The 19,970-nt window shown below is 37.7% G+C and overlaps 2 protein-coding genes across 7 annotated transcripts; one reads left to right on the top strand and one right to left on the bottom strand.

Moving 5' to 3' along the window:
• Positions 1-4,715: 4,715 nt before the first annotated feature.
• LOC119732411 (general transcription factor IIH subunit 3-like) lies at positions 4,716-19,964 on the bottom strand. Of its 6 annotated transcripts, none has more exons than XM_038205904.1 (14): positions 19,856-19,865; positions 18,828-18,910; positions 18,230-18,336; positions 16,776-16,918; positions 16,388-16,447; positions 16,156-16,185; positions 15,574-15,602; positions 15,354-15,428; positions 14,996-15,049; positions 14,669-14,737; positions 14,215-14,350; positions 13,801-13,837; positions 13,385-13,481; positions 4,716-4,833 (listed from the first exon to the last, which is right to left on the bottom strand). In XM_038205904.1, exons 1-13 carry the CDS (start codon positions 19,863-19,865, stop codon positions 13,406-13,408), a joined length of 909 nt encoding a protein of 302 aa, XP_038061832.1. In that variant the 3' UTR covers positions 4,716-4,833; positions 13,385-13,405. The 6 variants fall into 6 exon arrangements, with proteins under 6 accessions (XP_038061832.1, XP_038061831.1, XP_038061834.1 ...); XM_038205903.1 differs by lacking the exon at positions 4,716-4,833 and adding an exon at positions 8,504-8,812; XM_038205906.1 differs by lacking the exon at positions 4,716-4,833 and having other exon boundaries at positions 12,549-13,481; positions 19,856-19,964.
• On the top strand, positions 10,007-13,023 carry LOC119732412 (dehydrogenase/reductase SDR family member 11-like). The gene is made up of 7 exons (XM_038205910.1): positions 10,007-10,261; positions 10,679-10,888; positions 11,438-11,532; positions 11,990-12,119; positions 12,371-12,463; positions 12,707-12,772; positions 12,931-13,023. The coding sequence occupies exons 1-7, from the start codon at positions 10,109-10,111 to the stop codon at positions 12,970-12,972; spliced, it is 789 nt and encodes a 262-aa protein (XP_038061838.1). The 5' UTR covers positions 10,007-10,108; the 3' UTR covers positions 12,973-13,023.
• Positions 19,965-19,970: the final 6 nt, after the last annotated feature.

The following is a 19,970-nucleotide window of genomic DNA, read 5'->3' as shown; positions in this document are numbered from 1 at the left end:
ACACGTGAAATTAACGTTGCAAAATTGACCAATCAACGCCAAGGTTTTCCTGGTAGTTGAATATATTAGTGTATTATGATAATTACGCTCCGGTTAGCGGTTGTTGCGTTGGCATGTCGTGAAACCAAATTCAGTTCGTGCATGCAGTACATCGTTTGCATGCTTGGCTGCTTGCAATTTCAGCCAATTTTATCCGGCAAAAATCTACACTCACAGCAGCTTTGAACTAGGGTTTTTCCAGGCGTGTCAAATTGGTCAAAACCCGTATTTTATGGGGGAAAACGTACAGTCGTATTTTCAACAAATTCCCATACGAAATACGGCAGAATCGTACTAGTTGTCAGGTCTGCATTAAATGGTAACAATAGATTCACTTCCTAACAATTGTCTTGTTTTAAGAGATCAATGTTGTTCATCACATGCCTCATTTTTCAGATCAACGGTTTCATATCTGGGTCATTCTATAAATTTGGGGTCCAAAGTGTGACATTTCTCTTGTCAAGTATCATTAAGAATGACTTCAAACAATTTGTTTTATTTGTTGGGTAGGTAGCTTGCTATTCATAATCATTCTTGTGGGGCGAGTGCATTTAAGAGTGCGTGATAATGATAAAATCATAGATATTACAGGGACAGGAGAAAAGTGGACCCCACATTTATAGAATGACCCATCTACTAATCAACAAATATATACGTATGACAAAACTTTTCTCAAACACAAACTCACTCTTTCAAGACATAAATTCCATCAGTAAAAAAGTTATGCATTTTGAGAAAGCACAGGTTCCATACAAAACTACTGGTGATCATATATTCTGTCCAAATTACAACAATATTATCATTTACCTAGCAATGATGTCCCACGGGCGGGACGTTTTGCTAGTGACTCGCATCGTTCCTTGTGTGTGACGCACGTACACCAGGGGATTTGTACTATTTACACGCAGTGGCCGCGCTTTGCGGCAAATTAATAGCAGTCAGGCAAGATGGCGTCGGTCGGTCACCCCGAACTGTGCTTTGTATGCCGGTGAGGGGGGTACATGTGAACAGAGCGGATAAGCACTCAGCCTAGGCCGGGTGCCATTTGTGTTTTCCTACTGTTGTTGCGGTCCAGCATGTCATAGCAAGCTTTGCAGACCCTTTCTGGTTGGTAGAGTTGTTCGTGAGGGATCGGCGCTGTGAAACCGGTGCAGGTACTGCAGAAAACTTGGCCACAACTCCTGCACAAACAAGAATGTAATAATAACATTGAGTGGCCAAGTAGTTGGGGTTCGTGACTCATAATTAGGGGTCAGAGGTTCCAATCCAGCTACTGGATATACGTTGTGTCCTTGGGCAAGCCAATTCATCTCCACTTGCCTCTCTCCACCCACTAGTATAAATGGGCACAGGAGTATTATAAATGGGTACCAGTATTGGCTGGGGAGTAACCTGCAATGGACCAGCATCCCATGCAGAGGGAACAAAAATATTACAACTTTACAAATTACTCAGTAACCCCTAACATCAAAAAAGGTCTTGAATTTCACAATTTTCAAGATGTAAATCAGGCCAAATGAAAACCATGATAGATTTCACGTTTATGTGCTTTTTAACACACAAAAGATGACGCTCACGAAAGTTGCAGTTTATAAAGCCCTTGGCTTTCTTTTACAGTTATCGAGGTACACATGTTACTTCAAAAGGGCACCCAATTCCCATATTACCAATAAATGCACACCACTACAATTATTACCGCTGTTCATTAGGCCACGAGACCAGTTTTCTGCAGCCGAATTTGGCGCATTCTAGTCTCTACTCTCACAGGTACCCATTCATACTTCTGGTTGGAAAAGGCAACTATAGTAAGGTACCTTGCCCAAGAACACAGGCATCACATTCTATGCAGATGAGTTGAACTCAGTTAACCAAATGTCAAGTCAATCACAAGTCAGGTCACAAGTCAAGTTATGAGTTACGTCACAAGTAACAGGGGACGAACAATGCCAACCACAGTACATGTGAATAGTTGTGACTTGATTTGGGACAGGGTGACTTGTAATAGCAAACTTCAACCAAGAACAGTTTACCAAACATTTCAAAATATGGCAAGTAAGAAATCAACTGGTTATTTATTTGCATTTCCTCTAAAGGATAATACTTCAAATGTGCCAAAATTGAAAAACCGTGTCCAAATCAGGAATGTTAATCGATAAGTATCCTGTGAAGTAATTCAATGAAAAATTCTGGCATAAGTACGATTTTGGCACATTTTTCTGATAAATTGGACTTCAGTGATAGGCCCAGGTTGTAAAATATACAGTAGCGTCTTATCCTAACGTATTTTTTTAATGTGAAGATCATGAAACAATGCATGCTATTTCAATAAAAAATGACAGACCATATTATATCCAGATTTGCTTACCTAAAATGTTTTCTGAAGATCACATTAGACTGTGTTACATTGCAGCAATGCGTGACAGCATGGTCAGGAATCCACAGCGTGCGTTTAGTTTCAGTCTCATCCACCTGTTCCCATGAGATGTCTGATGTGATGGACCCACAGCGGGATGAGGTCTTTCTCATCCTCTAGGCTATCACCTGGAAAAAGAACAGCAAGTGCAAATAACATCATGTAAATGTAAACTCCCAATTGACTGCCGTTTCATGTCTGTTTTGCACTTACACGTACATCAGGTGAATGTATATCAAAACATGTCGCTGACTACCGTTTTATGTGTTTGCCATAGGGTAAATACCGACTGCCGTTTCATGTCTGTTACATAATATAAATGTAACATTTCTTTAGACCATCTCAGCTGTCATGGCATTGTTCAGCTCGATGCTGCCATATTGTCACGTATTAATTGCTTGTATGGGTAATATTTCCGCAATGACTATAAGGGCAAGTTACTTGAGTTTGCTGAACTTACCAGGAATGTTTCATTGAACTCAAAGGCCGTTGGGTACTGCTTGAGGAGTTGATGTACGCAGTCCAGCCACTGCAGGAACACAGGACATCTCTGGTTGACGTCATCATCGTTGGGTTTGTGACCGCAACGATCGCCAAACTTGTGACCAAAGTTGAGCCACTCTCGCTCAACTAGAACTTGAAAGCCCTGTGGGGAAAATATAGAGTCATTATCAAATTTTTACAACTAAAAAGTCATTCATTAGTCATCACAAGTAATCACAGTTTATCACGTGTTAATCACAAGTCAATCATAAGTCATGACAAGTCAAACATGTGCCAATCACAAAGTTATAGAAAGTCATCACAAGTTAATAATCACAAGTCATCACAAGTCAAAAGTTGTGATCACAAGGCAATCTAAAGTTGTCACACGCCAATCACAAGTCTAATCACTAGTCATTCACAAGTCAATCACAAGTCAAACACAGGTCAATCAAAATTCATGAAAAATCATCACTAGTTAACCACAAGTCATCACAAGTAAATCTTAAGTCATCCAGTCCCATGTCAAATCAGCACTAATTGTGAGTAAAGCATTTCATTATCATCGTGAAGGCAAATATGCAATGATAATGCTGCATGATTCAATTTCATAACGCAAGCCTCACAGAAAATAACAGGACAAAGCTACACCATCACACAATGAGTAACAATAAAAAGTTAACGTAATCCGGTTGGCATGTCAGAGATAACATACCTCTAGTGTCTGGTAGTAAGAATCCAACATCAACTCAGCTAGGGCCACTATCTGTGGTGTCCGGTCCTAACCGTCTGAGCAATGGACTACTACAGGACATGCTTCTTTGTCTACCGTATTGACCACCATCAGAGCTGATTTGAGCAGAAGGGACAGGTGCTGTAACCACTTGGTAGCTTCAAGTAGAGACAGCCAGCTAGAGAATTTTAAGCAAATTAAGGATTCTGCATATGAGCTGTCATAAATGTAAAGTATTCATTAATCCTAACCCTGCCAGACACAACACAGTGCATCAGGTGTAAAAGTTTGTTGGACCTTGCTGCATTGAGCTATCATCATCAATGCATAAATGACCAATTCTGAGACAATGAGAGCTAGTCCCATTGAACAATGCCGTTGTTGTATCCTGCTGCAGTTGGTGCCACAAACTCTTATGCATTTTAGGCTTGAGATTTCTGACCTGATGGATCTTGTTAGATTGGGCAGGCTTTTCAATTCGACAAATGTTGCATATTGTTGCAACAGTTCTTCATCATGGAAAACAGGTGTAGCAAAACAAGCATCTTTAATTACAATTCACCAGTCCACATTCGTATTTATAGGTTGCAAAGATGATATATAGGCCCTATTTTGTTCATTTCATTTATCATGTTAGAAGTTGCCAAAGATGTGTTCTTTTGATATTTATTTAAAAATCATGGAAATAAAAGCAAACTCAGAATGAGACAGTCATATATTCAACAGTTTGTGTTATTTAGCCTTTTGTGCACTAAACGTGTACTTGTATGCATTCAAAATGTCTCTCAATTTCGCTGTTTCAGAGTTACAAAATACATTATTTGCAAGTAACTTCTAAGATGTGGTTCAAGAACCAAAATCTTAGGGTCTGTTCAAACTCAGTGCGAAGGTGAATTTGCTACGTCATGGCAAGTATTGGCATTGCAAAATCATGAACAGAAATCAAAATTTGTCACGAAAAAAATGAAATTTAAAATTGAAGAATTTTTTCCAACTATTTTTCTCACCAGATGTTATTATTCTTTTTTGCTTAACTCGACTGTTTTGATGACAAGCGCCCATGCTTTTGATTGGCCAATCCCAGCAGACGCACCTGTTACCAAGGCGACAGGCCACTCCCATCTCTGCATACCACCACCAATGCTGGCCGTTTCGTTCACCAGTTCTGCATTTATTAATAGGGGAAAATGGTTTTGAATGGATATAGCCTGCTCACTGCTTTGTGTGTGTCCATTAACTTACCACACACCCTGTATAATGGAGTGTCCAACTCACGAGTAAGTCGTATAAACAACTCCTTTTATGTTGATTAGCGCATACTGCGCGATGCCGCACAGAATGCAAAACTGTGCCAGGACTATGAAACACTGACTCACTGGTAGTATTGTGCATGTCTACGTGACGATTGTGAATGTTCAACAAATATAACTGTACCTAAAGGTACTGGATTTCATAGGAGTCCAAATTTCATGTGACACTGGAAAAGTGTTTAAGACTGGTCTTTATCAACCGTTAAAGACATAATGCATAAGAATGCATTATTATTAAAGACCAACGTTACGGGCTCTCAACCAATAAGAATGGGTGAACTGTCTAGTTACAGTTGTTTTCCTAGTTTCAGATCGCAATCAATATTCAGTCTACTTTCGGCTCAACTAATCCACGAATTCAAGTGACATTGGTTGAAAAGTTTATCTTGAGTGATGGAGATACTAGTTAATTTTCCAAATTTTAAGCTCTTTTCATTTGCCTTTGCGACAGCAAAAGTATCAATCTGCCACTTTTCCTAGTTCCGGATCAATACTATAGCTCCGTGGTTTAATGAGTTCCGAATTGATCAAAAACTGCTTCGCACAAAAAAAAAAAAAAAATTCACGCAACATGTGTATGAGAAAATCAATTATTTGAAGAAAAAAAAAGGTTGCAACCTAATGCCACTTTTTTCTTCATAATCCTCTCATTAAGACTAGAGTCAGTCATTGCAAAAATGTTTGCAAGACATGAGTCTGGGCAGTGGCGCACCCAAGGCCCCCCCCCCCCAAAATGTCAATTTTTTTTATTTATTTTTTTGGTAGGCCTAGCTAGCCTAAGGCCTAATTTGTTTTTAATTCCATGACTTGACCTTGGTGACAAGTCTATGTGGCCTATTTTTGAGGAGAATAACATACAGGTGTAAGTGGCGCCAGAAACGTCAAAATAGTCCGCTCCCCCCCCCCCCCCAAAAACAAAAACAAAAAAACAATTTTTTTTCTGCAGCTGAAATGTTTGGGCAAAATGTTTTCAAAAATTTCAACTTCTTAAAAACCTAGAAAAAATTGTGAACCCCCCCCCCCCCCCCAAGCCAAATCCTGGGTGCGCTACTGAATCTGGGTCTGAGAAACATACCAATTTCGTTAGGAAATAAGCTAGGCCTAGGCCTACTTAAACATTTTCCGGACTCTCCATTGACTTTGTACACAACTGAAATCAGTCTGAAGTCTAGTCTGAAGAGCTAGAGGAAGCCTAGCCCGACTGCGTCTGGCCGTACAGTACTATCGCAAGCTCTGTAGTACAGAGCTTGCGATAGTACTGTACGGCCAGACGCAGTCGGGCTAGAGGAAGCCAGGCTAGAGGCGTCAGGATGCAACATTTTTTTCCCAATTTTTCAGCCAGAACCATCCCGATTCAAGCACATTTTCTGATAAAGTATTATATATATTTTCTAAAAAACAGTAAATTCAAGAAAATTCCAGCAATGTTTTAAAAAGAGATTTGACGTAAATGAGTTTGAAACTTTAGCAATGTTTAGTGCCCCATCACAAAAAAAATGCTTCAACGAGAAAAGTTTCATTCAATTTCATTTGGTTCGCCCTAACCCCTATTTGCTAACTCTCCTGTCACGAACATTTCAGCCCCAGTATTTCATACATATTACCTTGATAATGTCAAGTACCTGAGCACTCGTTCAAAATCCAAGAAATGTCAAAGTGGTTCGGTGAAACTTACGAGAATTTTGCTCACCAACTTGACAGCTGATGCGGCCAATTTTTTTTTTGTAAAGGGCCGCCGGTCGTCTGCGCAGCTGCTGCATGATACTCACGTCACGCGCGCGTACGTAGTTAGCTGTCGACAGAGGGCGCTTTTACAAAAAGACGGCACATGAAGGAAAGCATAGTATCAAGCTGACAAAAAAATAGGTAGCCCAGAAATATATCAATTTTTCTGGGCTGAAACCCCCCCCCCCCCCCAATATTCCTCCCTTTATCATCAAACCTAGCAACATATCAAACACACAAATATATCAACCCAGAAATAAATATAGCCCATAAAAGCCTCAAGCCCAGAAATATATCCAGACTTTTTTACTTTTGGCTTCACAAGTTTGGTCAAGTGCTGCGCGCCTTGGGGTGGAAAAAACCCAGCATATCCCATATCACAGCAGTCAACATTTGTTAAATGTACCCCTCGTTAGAAAAGGAGAAAATAAATAGGATTTACAGTTGGGACTGATTGCATTGAGAGAAACAAAAGAAAAGCAAATGTGAAGATTGATACAGTTCATCTTGACAGGAAACCAAAAACAAAAAACGGAAACAGGACAATACAAACAACGGGGATGAACACTGCATATGTTTTTTTTTCTAACTACAGAGAAAATGGGTGAAAATTAAAACTGGACACTTGTATTTATTTTTTTAATGGGTAAAACTTGATTATTGTTTCCCAAGAGGTAGTATTGTAAGAGGTAGTATTGTATTGCAAGTTAACCTTGCATTATTTTTAACTTAGGCCCCCCCCCCCCAAAAAAAAGGTCTCCGGTTTCTGGTATGGAGCTTGCCCAAAAAGTGGTGCGGCGACGCAGCTTTTCTTTTTTTTTACCTGTTTTTGTTTGCTTCAAAATGTCGGCTGGTGACCGCAAATGGTGCCCGACTAAACTTAGTGCAAATATATTGGAGTCCAGAGAGGCCACATAAAGCTTATTCTCGATCATAACCCCATCTAAAACACGTTACAATTGTGCAGCAGCAGGATTCCAGTCAAACCAGCGAGTTTGGTGGTTTTGAGACATCATCTTTTATTGAAAAAAACTTTTTCATTTTGCCGACGCGCATGGCTACGGCGACGCGCGCGCATACCAGAAACCGGAGACCTTTTTTGGCCTTAAATACATATATTTCAGGAAAAAACATTGGCAAAATTCGGGAAAAAATTCCCCTAGATATTAAAAATTGTATTAAGTAAGCCTTGTGTTTTTAAGAAATAAAATGTTATTAAAACTCTAATAAAATAAGCAAAAATAAAAAGTTTATGATAGGAGGAAATTCAATCAGTTAAAATAGCATTTACAAAGAAATATTTACCACTGTACCGAGATACAGGGCGAGTAAAAAAAAGCAGAACCCACAAAATATATTTCATTTAAAAAAAAAAAATGTAGCACCAAACATAATAACTGGAAAGCTAATTTCATAAGCAACTTTTAGATGAAAAAAACATTACTGAATGCTTGTTTAACAACTATAGTACACAATATCTTTATTAACAACCCTGGTTAGGCAAACAATATGATTTATAAAATCTACTTTTTTTTAAAGACGGGCCTTCAAAAGGACTTAGTTGAATATTTCTAACTTTTAAACTGAGGTTTTATCGATGGTGATATTTGAAGACAATTGTGAGGACTCTTGAAATTGCATTTTTGGATGAAAGAAGTTTTTGGGTCATTGCGTTAAAATGGTGATACTCTTTGAATGGATTGAGCTATTTCAGTAATTTTTTTCCCCATCTAAAAGTAGCTTATGAAATTGGCTTTCTGGTCATTATGTTTTGTGCTACATATTTTTTTAAATATGAAATATATAATTTTTGGGGGGGAGTTGGGTTCTGCTTTTCTGACTCACACTGTATTATTATTTGACTTTTAAACCTTTTGTTGTGAAATGAAGCAAAAAATATAAAAATCTTGCATAGAATATATTTATAAAGAGCAATTTCGTCAGTAAATGCATGAGAAAATACAAACTCTACTAATCTCGGATTATAAGTTCAAAGAGTTGTATTTTCAATCAATCAGAAATAATTTTCAAGAAGAAAATGATTGAATTTAGCATTGCTTTTTGCAATCAGAATTTCCGTTCCGTTGGTCTGACGAGGACATCATGTACCTGTGATAAAAACACACAATACTGCAAGTCAGACACCATGTGCAGTTTATTATTGTGGATTGCAAATATGTCTGTTTTACTAGATACCCATAAGAAATTATAAACCACAACTGTATTTTTGCTTTCTTTTTAATCCTGAACAAACTCAAAATGCAACAAAGTCGATGACTGGAGCGAGGTTTTCAGCCTACAAATACCATTACTCACGCTATAATACCATTACTTATACTCATGCAGCTTTATGAATGTATTGTTTTGACAACGAAATTGATCATTTCTTTTTACCTCAATTGTTTTGATGTTCCTTGCACAGCCAATGACAGATTTTCAAAATGTTTATGGCTCATCCAATATGATATGAACAATCAACAAACTGGCGTTTTACCCTAAAAACTAACACTTCCTCGTCAAGCAAGCGCGCAACTACAGAACACGCAACTTTCCGATCATCCCGCCATTTTACTTCAGTCAAAAAGGCCCACGTGGCCAGTAATTTATGGATGCCCATAATGGAAACCAATTTGGCCTCAGTATGAAAACCCTACATTCTCAAGAAAGTACAAGGGTTTAAAATTAACGCAAACCTGTAATTTCAACTTAACTAGCGGTGCAATCTGCAATTTAACTTTGTTAAGCTTACAGTTCTCAAGCCGTTGTCACGGCGGTCACGTTAAGGCCAAGGACGTTGAAATTCACGCCGGCGTGAAGCGCCCCCTCTAGTGATCATCCAAATTCAGTTTTTGTGGGAGAATTTTTGATCAACTTTTTTCGAAGTTTTTCATACATTTTGGGGACAAACTGTGGGATTTATTCCCTTTCATTGCTTTCTAGTGCACTACAAAAACACTGAATAATGCAGTGTATGAACACAATATCTCCCGTTATTTACAAATTACACTATTTACGAGTCCACATTTTAATCTATTTTTTAGGGTCATAAAAAGCTTCCTTTTTAATTTGTACTGCATTGTTTATAACCATACATTCCTAGCTTTATGAACAGTATAGGTCTATTTTAAGAACGTAAAACTAGCTAGTGGCCTTTGTACCACGTGTACACCCCCCTCAAAAAAAAATCCCTTTGTTGCTCACAATAGATCGTCAATATAGAAAGTCACTCACCCGTAAAACAGGCAACAATCAGGTCATGGGTGTTTAACTATAGTGTACATGTATGTACATGTACATGTACAGTGTACACGTACATGTAGTAAATGCTGTATCAACGAATTCGAATTCCAATATTTACGATTATTCTAGCCTGTTTTGGCTGTTTTTTTGACGGATAAAGTTGTGATGACTTCGAAGGAGGAATCGATGAGGAGATGGGCGGGGCGAGTGGCGCTAGTCACGGGGGCGTCCTCGGGTATCGGCAAAGCGATCGCTAGGACTTTGGTACAACACGGGATGAAAGTGGTCGGATGTGCACGTAACGTTATAGCCATTGAGGTACACATTATACATGTAATATAAACTGCTTGGTCATTCAAGTTTATAACCAAAACGAATATCCAGATCTGTAATGATTGCTCCCAAATTTTAAGTAAGAAAAAAAAAATTGCCAAATTTCTTGAAGAGCAAACAACAAGCTGCCGATTTTAGTAAATCATTTTCCAAAGTTTCCCGAAATTTCCAAACACTATTTGTATTTTGAAACGGCTGCAAATTGAGTGAATCTTTTCAAAACTTTTTTGAAAGATTCACAAACCTTTGTCCAAAAAATATATTACCAAAAAGAATATAAACAAATTGCCGATAAAAATCAACTGGGAAAGAATAAATTATTCGAAACGGCTTTCGTAAAATACAAAGGCCAATAAACCAAATCAACTTTTTTGTTTCTCTCCTTTCCTTTTTTTTCCCCAGGAAGAGTCTTCTTTGCTCAAGGAATCCTCATCCCCCGGCCTCCTTCATCCGATACAATGTGATTTGTCTCAAGAGAAGGAAATACTGGCCATGTTTGACCAGATATGGAGGAAGTTTGGAGGAGTGGACGTGTGTATTAATAACGCAGGGATATCGCATGCGGCCAGTCTTTTAGATGGGGATACGCAGAAATGGAAAAATATGCTGGATGTAAGCATTTAGGACAAAGCTGTAAATTTCTAACTTGAAAAACAATGCTTGAAGAAAGAATATCCTAGAATCTTTTACTTAAAAACTGCAGTTTGAAATTGGGACTTTGTGGTGATAATGGAATACCACTACATTGTATTTCAGTGTTTGGGTTAAATAATTTTTAAGGGTATTAATTTTAAAACATTTTGGGAACTTATTGAGATAGTGAGAAATTTTAGAGCTTCTTGACAAATGGGGTTCAGGGTACATTGAATAGGATGTTTGGGGATAACTTTGGGTTGGGTGGGGGATGGGGCTGGGAATGGGTTTAGGGAGCAGTTGTAAATCGGGAGACAATGTCAGGTTCTTAATACAGTTTTTTCTGTTTTTGTTGGAAACTGACCGATGCACTAAAACTGAAATATCTTAAATATACATTTTAATTACATAAATGAACCCCCGAAATTGTTTTTTATGGAAACTATGAGTTATAGTCTTCAGCCCCCTATTGGACTCAACATTGTTTTGTTTTTTAATCAGTAACCTGAATTTTGATACATCCTGCAGGTAAACATTTTGGCAGTTGCAATATGTACAAGGGAAGCTGTCAAACAGATGGCCCAGAAAGGAGCAGATGACGGTCAGGTCATCAATATTAATAGGTATGCTCATGAATATTCATAGTATGCTCATGATGACTATTTCATACTAGAGTCAACAGTTACCAATTGATAACCAGTTCGTCAATATGAATATAAGCTCATGAATATTCATATCAGACTCATCAACAGTAAGCAGCTGATGGTGGCCAGTTCATCAATATTAAAATATGCTTATAAAGTTATGAATAATTCACTCTTCCATGTCAAGAACAAAATCCACTGTGTTCCTGGGCTTTTTCCTGGTTTACAACAAATAAAATAGCAAATTCAAAACCATTTCTCAGATGCAATTATGGCACAATTTAAAAAAAACACTCTGATTTTTCAACTACATGTACACAATATAATTTGCATAAATTAGAATCTCATTATACTTCCCAAATGGGTGTGAATCGCCAGTAACATCTATCTCCTACAGATACAACTTTTAATCATTTCAATTTTTTGTTTGTCCCAGCATCTCAGGTCACAAGGTGACACAGAGTAAAGACAGTCATTTCCACACAGCCACCAAGTTTGCCATGACGGCCATGACAGAGGGCGTCAGACAGGAACTCAGGGAGGTGGGATCTATGATCAGAATTGCCGTAAGTTAACAATTTTGTAACAATTTCATTCAAAAGTCCCACACAATACTGCCCTCAATCAGACTTTTTAGGTGTGTTGCAACCTTTCGTACATGTACTATAAACTTTAAAGTTGCTGTTTTTCACATTTCTTCTGCATTCTGAATGGTAAAAAACTAGTACAGTGTAGTTATTTTCAAAGCATACAAATTGTGTATGTAGTGTCTATGTTTTTTGTTAACCGTACATGTACTTCAATTTATTTGGTGCAGAGTATATCCCCAGGTATTGTTGAGACGGAGTTCGTATCTCGGATGTATCCTGATAACCCATCCAAGCCTGCAGCAATGTACAAGTCAATGCAGGTATGGCAAACAGGGTGACAGACCCAAAGACAAAATGGGTGACGGACCATGAGATACAAAGGGTGACAGACCCTGAGACAACATGTGTGATGGGTATTGGGAGAGTAAAATTTATTTCTGCATATGGAATGTCCAGTGTGACATTCACATGGGAAAAAATACAACCACATGAGCTAAAACAAAAATGCAATAACATTTTCCTGATCAGAAACTCAAGTTTTAATCTTTTCATTTGTGTTGCAGTGTATGCAACCAGAACAGATCTCGAGTACTGTACAGTATATCATGGAGTTACCACCACATGTGCAGGTAAGATAGGGGGAATCAATTTGACGTTAACTGTAAATATAATCTTTATATTCACTGACTAAATCTTTCCTGCTCATGGCAAATAAGAAATATTTAATGTCTGAATTATGCATCTCCTTTTCATGTGTTTTTTTTCCCATTTCTTCTTTCGAACACAGGTTCACGATGTTCAAATCCGGCCAACTGAACAACGAAACTGAGATCATCACTGACTTTCAATGGAGAAAAGTTGCTCACAATCAATGCAAATAAAATTGGAATAAAATCATGATATACATTTGTAATGAAAAAAAAATTCCATAACAATAACAAATCATATTTTCATATTGGAAGAACAAAATCTCTACCAACTGTGAATCTCAGGGTTTTGCGTCCTCAAATATGACCACTTTCTGTTGCATCAGCAACACACAAGAAAGACGAGATCTAACTTCTTGAAAACATTTGTATTTTTTTTGATAATTTAACAAATAAGAAGACAATACAGTATCCTAGTGTAACATCACACCCCTTTTCCACAAACCTTAATTGGTTTATCATACAAAAAGAACTCTTATGTTACGTGTAACAAAACATATAAAAATAATCTCTGAATTTATTTCCAAAAAGTACCTTCCGTTTCTCTGATCAACATCAGCTGGTTTGGAGTGCAGATTTTTTCTTCTTTTTGGCCTTGAGGACAGGTGCTGTCTTCAACTTAAACGCGGTGCTGGTGAGAGATATTTGCATCCAGAATATTATTTTTTAAGACATATTAGTCAGGTTGATATGTAAACAATTGTTAATGTATAATTTTGTATATGTAAACATCGGGTAATAATAAACATGTTTTGTAATCTGTAAATTAGGAAATGTGAATTAGCTTTGAAGTAATTAAAGAATAAAAGATAGAAATAAACTTTGTGTGTGTTTTTTTTATATAATATTGATTTATTGTAGGCAGTCGGGTTCGTAATTAGCAGTCATTTTTTTTATACAATATAATACTTTGAAGCGTTCAAGATAAATTTTGCTGGTTATATACTTACTGGCAAGTGGAGCAAATTGGACTGTAAGTGCAGAAAACTGCGTGAGAAAGAAAGCAATTATTTTAAGAATTTCAAGCCTGATATCAATTCAAACAAAAGTATTATTCAGATGTTTTCATTTCAAATACAACACGAGGCAAACCTTTTAAAACATGGCAAATTTTTTATTAATTGATTGTATGGTTTCAATCAAATTTTAAAAAAAAACGAGAATAAATTTGCTGGTCCCAGAGGGCCATCCCAGTTTTGTCTGTATGAGCCGGGCAGTGCCATCATATAGGATTACCCCACAATGCCAATGAATGGGCTACATTCGGCCCATTGTGTAGACCACATGCATGAAATGACTTCCAGTGAGTAGCCAGTCTAAATAGACTACACTCTTTTCATTTTTTTATATACAAAACTGCTTACTTGATAGGCAGACAGAGCACACATATCCAATGTCAATGAGGGTGCGATGACAGAAACATGCTGCACGGTAATCAACGTGAATCGCTGGAGGAAGTGTTAATGTGTCACGTAGGCTGGGGTCTGGTAGAAAAACCCACTGAAAGAAAAGATCAAGATGAATCTTGGCATATTATAACTGTATACTCATGGAGGCCCCTGTAATGACAAAAGTATTGTACAGAGTAACGGTTCCAGGACGTTTATTCTGAATTATAGCCAGCACGATGCTACTTGAATGGCAAATTACAAAGTACCAAGGTAACAGGGACAGGAAAAATGTCAGACTTTGACCCTCGATTTATTGAATGACCCAAGGTCTTTGTGCAACTGTGAATCAATAGGAAATATGAAACAATACTTAAAACTTGCTTGATTATTTTTTTTCATGCATGATCATCGTTTTACTTGTACTTACCAGCAGGTATTGCAGGAGACCGCTTATCTGTGGTATTTTGAGGTACATACCGCCGGTAATGTCACACGCCTAGGAAGAAGATAAAAAGGAACAAGTCTATAAATAATCCATAAACTTTACATCGGTGAAGCGCAAAACCCAATGTTTTGAAAGTCTAAGATTCAAAGTTCAACCCACGTTGGCTATCATGGTGCTAATGTCCCGAAGCAATCACTGTAGCAATCATTCTACCAAGCCAGGGTGAAGTTAAGGGACATTGGCACCATGGTCGCCAAGTTGGATTTAACTTTGAATCCACTGAAGATCCAGATCACTGAGTTCTTTCACCTGCTGCAGCAGTCCGGAATCTTTCTCCAAAATGCAAGCGTCAATCGGAATACTCTGACGACAAAAGAAGACACACACAAATATCAAATTGGTTGCTGCAGTAGACATCCAATAATTTACACCATGTTACATCTCAAAGTGTATTTCAGAGGTCTATGAGTGGAAAGAGGAAAATCGCAGAAAGAAAAATTGCAAAATTTACATATTTATACCAGAATAAATGTAGCCAGACTGATTGCAATGAACATACATGTACTTTGGAGACTGTGCAGTTCCTGCAAGCCCTCCCCCCTAGAATAAAAGTAAGAAAGCAAAATAAAAGCATCCTTGTGAGGAAACTTTGGGATGAGTTGAGTACCTGTTTTTGCGCAGTGAAGATGACATTCATGAAGTTCATGTACTGAGAGGCACTATCATCTGCTGCTTTGATGACCTGAAGAAGAAAAGATCAAGGAAATGATTGAAAAAGATGGGACAGTGTTAGGTGGATCAGAAGGAAATTCCCTTTTAAAGCACAAGGGATGCTTGATTAGAAAAGTAATGATCATAAATTAAGTAACTGAAAGCGCTCCACTTACCAATAATCTTGACTTGATTTGTTGTCCAGCTGTAGAAAATGTAAACAAAGATATTAAGTGCTTCAATGCAGCTGGACAATTACTAAATACAGGCAAGACATCCGCAAGATGATAAATGTAACGTAGTACATGTATTTATAAACAACATTTTCTCCTGAATTCATTGAATGATATGATGATCTGATACACTGTACCCTCTGGAGACGTGTGTACAATAAGGAACAAAAGATTGTATCCGTCTCCACAGGGCAATTTCTATAGATGAATACGTCTCCACAAGGTTTTCACGAAATAGATATATGGATTTTACTCAAAAGCTAGGAATTTCCAAGCTACGTTGATCGTCGCAAATGGAAGAGTTTTAGAAAAGGGATATTCAGTCCAAATTTCAGCCAAGGAAATTAATTCTGGTTAAAATAAGAGCATTTTTAAACTAAACTTTCAAACTCGAAAACTTTAGTACACGAGAACAAAGGAATGTCTCCACAAGTATACAAATTCCAGTATGGGTGAATTGAATACAGTGGATTCCAAGAAGAAAATTATCCAAAGGAAAGAAACAACTTTTCAATAAATCATTACCTGCACATTCCTTCTGTATCCTGTGTATGTCTGTGGAAATGTAGTCAGTTAAGGAATATAACTGTTTTAAGTTTTTGTAAATGTTAATCAGGCAATAATTCAGGCAATAATTCAAACAAATGTACCCTATGTGTATTCCACAGCTAATTCCCCTCCAAAAATCTGCATTAAGTTAACACAGTCAGGACTGAACCATCTAATGACTTTTACTTTATGATAACATCAAGGATACAGCAGAGACCTGTGGCTAGTGAGCCTGCCAGTAAGGTATCTGTGTGAACAACGGTGGGATCTGGAAAGAAAAACAGAAAATTTCATAAATTTGAAGTGGTGGGCAGCCGTTAGTTTTTTACGATAGGTTTGACTCAACCTTATCACTGTTTAAAAAAAAGGACTGTGACATATCACATTGTGGATTTGCTGTACATTTTCTGCCCAAGAGTTGATCGTTCCAGACGCCATATCTACCTTTATTGGTTTGTGGACATTTGGCATAGTGCTTGTGACCGAGTTTGACCGAGCCACCGTGGTCACCTGACTAAAAGGCATGATCCAATTGGTCAATGTTTGATTGACAGGTACATGTAGGAGAGGCCATTGCAAGGAATGGTTCTACTTACTACGGAATAAAAGCTGTCTGAGTTCATCCTGCATGGCGTCATTGACTTTAGCAAAGTGTTCGTATTTGCCGTCTGCTACGTGTCTGGCGCCCTCTGTGTCCTCAGCTGTGGCTGGTGATTCTTGGACGGGATACAAGAACCGACTGCAGGATGAGAACAAGCACCCATAGAGAATAACATGAATGCATGCCAGATTTGTACAAGGAGGAAAAGGCTGTTTTGTGTTTGTTCGAAGGTCACAACATCCTGATATTGTAATGAAACCCCTTAAAAACTTTCCCCCAGTTATAATTTGTTTGGGCTCGAAGAAAAACTTGAATTTTAAACGTGAAACAAACAAAACAGCCCCAGTCCGGGCAACGCCCTCCCCCAGATAAAGACCTGCCAACACTGTAACCTGGCCACATGCACAAGAAACATACAAATCAGGAGAAAAGAAATGGCTGGATTGGACCCATCATTTAGAAAGGAAATACAAAACTTACAAACAGAAAGAAATGAAACAGCAAGAACATCCAACAGCCCTCTGGATGTTCTCCGGGCGTGTCCCAGTCACAAATGTCCCTATTGAAATTACTTGCACCACAGTTCTATATCGCATAAGAAAATCCTTCTGGAATGACTATGAGGCTAATTAAATCATGCCAGACTAGAGCATGGCCAGAGAAGCTTAATACAATAACAAAAGACAATTGAAACTTGCTGTCTGGCCCTAGCAAGGAGAGAGACATAGGTCACTTCAAACAATAGTGAGCTTAACCTGTAAAAGGCTAATCTTCAGCCAACCAACTTGGACTGTTCCATTTACCTATAACTGCACAAGTAATGGATTATTCCAGAGAGATGTAGGTGACTTCAAACAATAGTGAGCTGAAGCTGTAAAAGGCTCATCTTCAGCCAACCAAATTGGACTGTTCCATTTACTTATAACTGCACAAATAATGGGTTATTCCGGAGAGACATAGGTCACTTCAAACAATAGTGAGCTTATCCTGTAAAAGGCTAATCTTCAGCCAACCAACTTGGACCATTCCACTTTATAACTGCACAAATAATGGTTTATTCCAAATTAACAAGGTCCAATGGTAAGGAGTGCTATTTGTGCCTAAGGACGCTTAAAATAAAATTTACATGTACATACAGTGTATGGGGTACAAAATGCACCCAAATAAATAATTGGAGGCAATTTCCTTTATACAATATATATATACATGTACTACTTGATTGCAATTAAGATCATGCATCCAATGAAATCATTGCACCTGTCATTTTGAGAAAAGAGGAATTATCTAATTTCCTTGCATGGTTAGGAACAAACCACACCAATGCAAACCTATGCTTTGTTTGTGTCGAGAAAAATGAGGATCCATTTCACAAGTAACTAAAAAAGTATATCTACTGAGCTGAAATTTCTTCATGTAAAACACTGTCCTAAGGCAAAGATTTAGACTCACCTCTCATTGGTGTGGCTGGCAATGACTGCTATTCTGTTCTTGTAATTCATCATCAAATGAGAATTCACAAACGTCATAATGTGGTCCAGACATTCAAATAATGTCAGCTGAAACACAAAAAGCAAAACATGAAACAAAATTAATCCTTGCTTATTTTGTTAGATGTGATGTTTCTTAAAATATGAGCGCTATCAAGTAAAATATTTAATTCGGTTTGCGAGAATATAACTTTTGTTGGGTAATTAAAACTCAATACCAAAGATTTTAGGCCGACTATTTCTTCATTTCTTGTACATTGCTTGTAGGAGACATAGGTGAAATGATGTGACTGAGAAGCAGAAAGAAAGAAAAAACGGAAATAATGTTGCAACCTGACGCCACTTTTTTCTTCATATATCAATATCATATCCATCATTGCAAAAATGATAAGACATGAATCTTGGACTGAGAAACATTTCCCATTTTGTTAGGAAATACTTAGAAATTTTTCTTGACTCTCCAAAGACTTTGTACACAACCGCTGAAGTGGCGTCAGGTTGCAACATTTTTTTCCGGGAAAATAATTTGAAAGATAAAGTTGCATTGAAGCAGTGCTTACTCCTTTGTCATTCTTGACATCCTGCAGACCCCACCACACTGGGTTGACATCCACAACCACCACAATAAGACTGCCCTCTGATTCTACAACAAGATGAAATGAAAATTCAAACCTATTATAAAATACCGTTATCATGATTATTAAAAAATATTAGACGCAACAGCGAGTTTTATTATTGAAGTTAGGAAAGATAATGAAATGCAGAAATAATAAAAGCTGTTTATTAAGCATGAATTTAGAAGCATTGTTTCCTGAAACAATTCAAAGTGGCACAATCTTCATGCATGGACAATTGGAGTTTTTTGGCAAGATGGAATAATTTTTTTTTTTCAATTTCAATGTGCGTGCGCACATTATGATTCACGATTTAGTTTCGAGATATAAACAGTTCACCACAAAATCAAAGTGGGTACCAACAAAATAAAAGAAAAGATCTTGTTTTGATGTAAATGCAAAATTTTTATTTTTTTTATTTTTTTTTATGGCACCATGGTTTAGGATGTTTTGTATGCCACAACTTTAGTTCTGTTTGTGTTTTAAAAAAATCTGTTTGTGTTTTTCTGTACTTTGTGCGAACAAATGTTTCCAATCAATCGTCTTTTTGATTTATACTTAATTTATACTAAATTATAGATGAAAAATATATTACCAGATCCCACACAGACGTGTAAGCATTCATCTGCTGTGTTTTAAAAATCACTAACTCTTGTTGCAGGCACTCGCGAGTCGCAATTGAAATTGCGAATGGAGTTTTTAAGTTATTGAAATTCACGCAGCGCAGGCATGGCAGGCATGGCAGGCCGCTGGGCATGCTGGACCGGGTCAAAACTCCCGTACACTTTACACGGTACACATAAAATGCAATTTCAGGTAATATTTGACCAACTCAGTTTCAAATGAGCTACCCAATCATTCTGGTATATGCTTATCTCTACACCGTCTGGTTTATATGGGGTTGTAAGCACGACAAATGAGGAAAAATTAGTAAAATTTGCCCCACTTCTTTACGCACGAAATCGTCTGCTTACCGTCGGCCATCTTGGTCACTACTGAAGCTTAAGAGAAAGGCGATCTGATTGGATAAGCTTTTCACTGAGCGCGGTATTCGACCAATCGGCATACGTTTTACTGACGCCTTGTCAG

Source organism: Patiria miniata, unplaced genomic scaffold, assembly GCF_015706575.1.
Source record: "Patiria miniata isolate m_02_andy unplaced genomic scaffold, ASM1570657v1 HiC_scaffold_24, whole genome shotgun sequence".
Lineage (NCBI taxonomy): Eukaryota > Metazoa > Echinodermata > Asteroidea > Valvatida > Asterinidae > Patiria > Patiria miniata.
The sequence above is the reverse complement of the archived record's forward strand: the minus strand, read 5'-3'. Positions and strand labels throughout refer to the sequence as shown.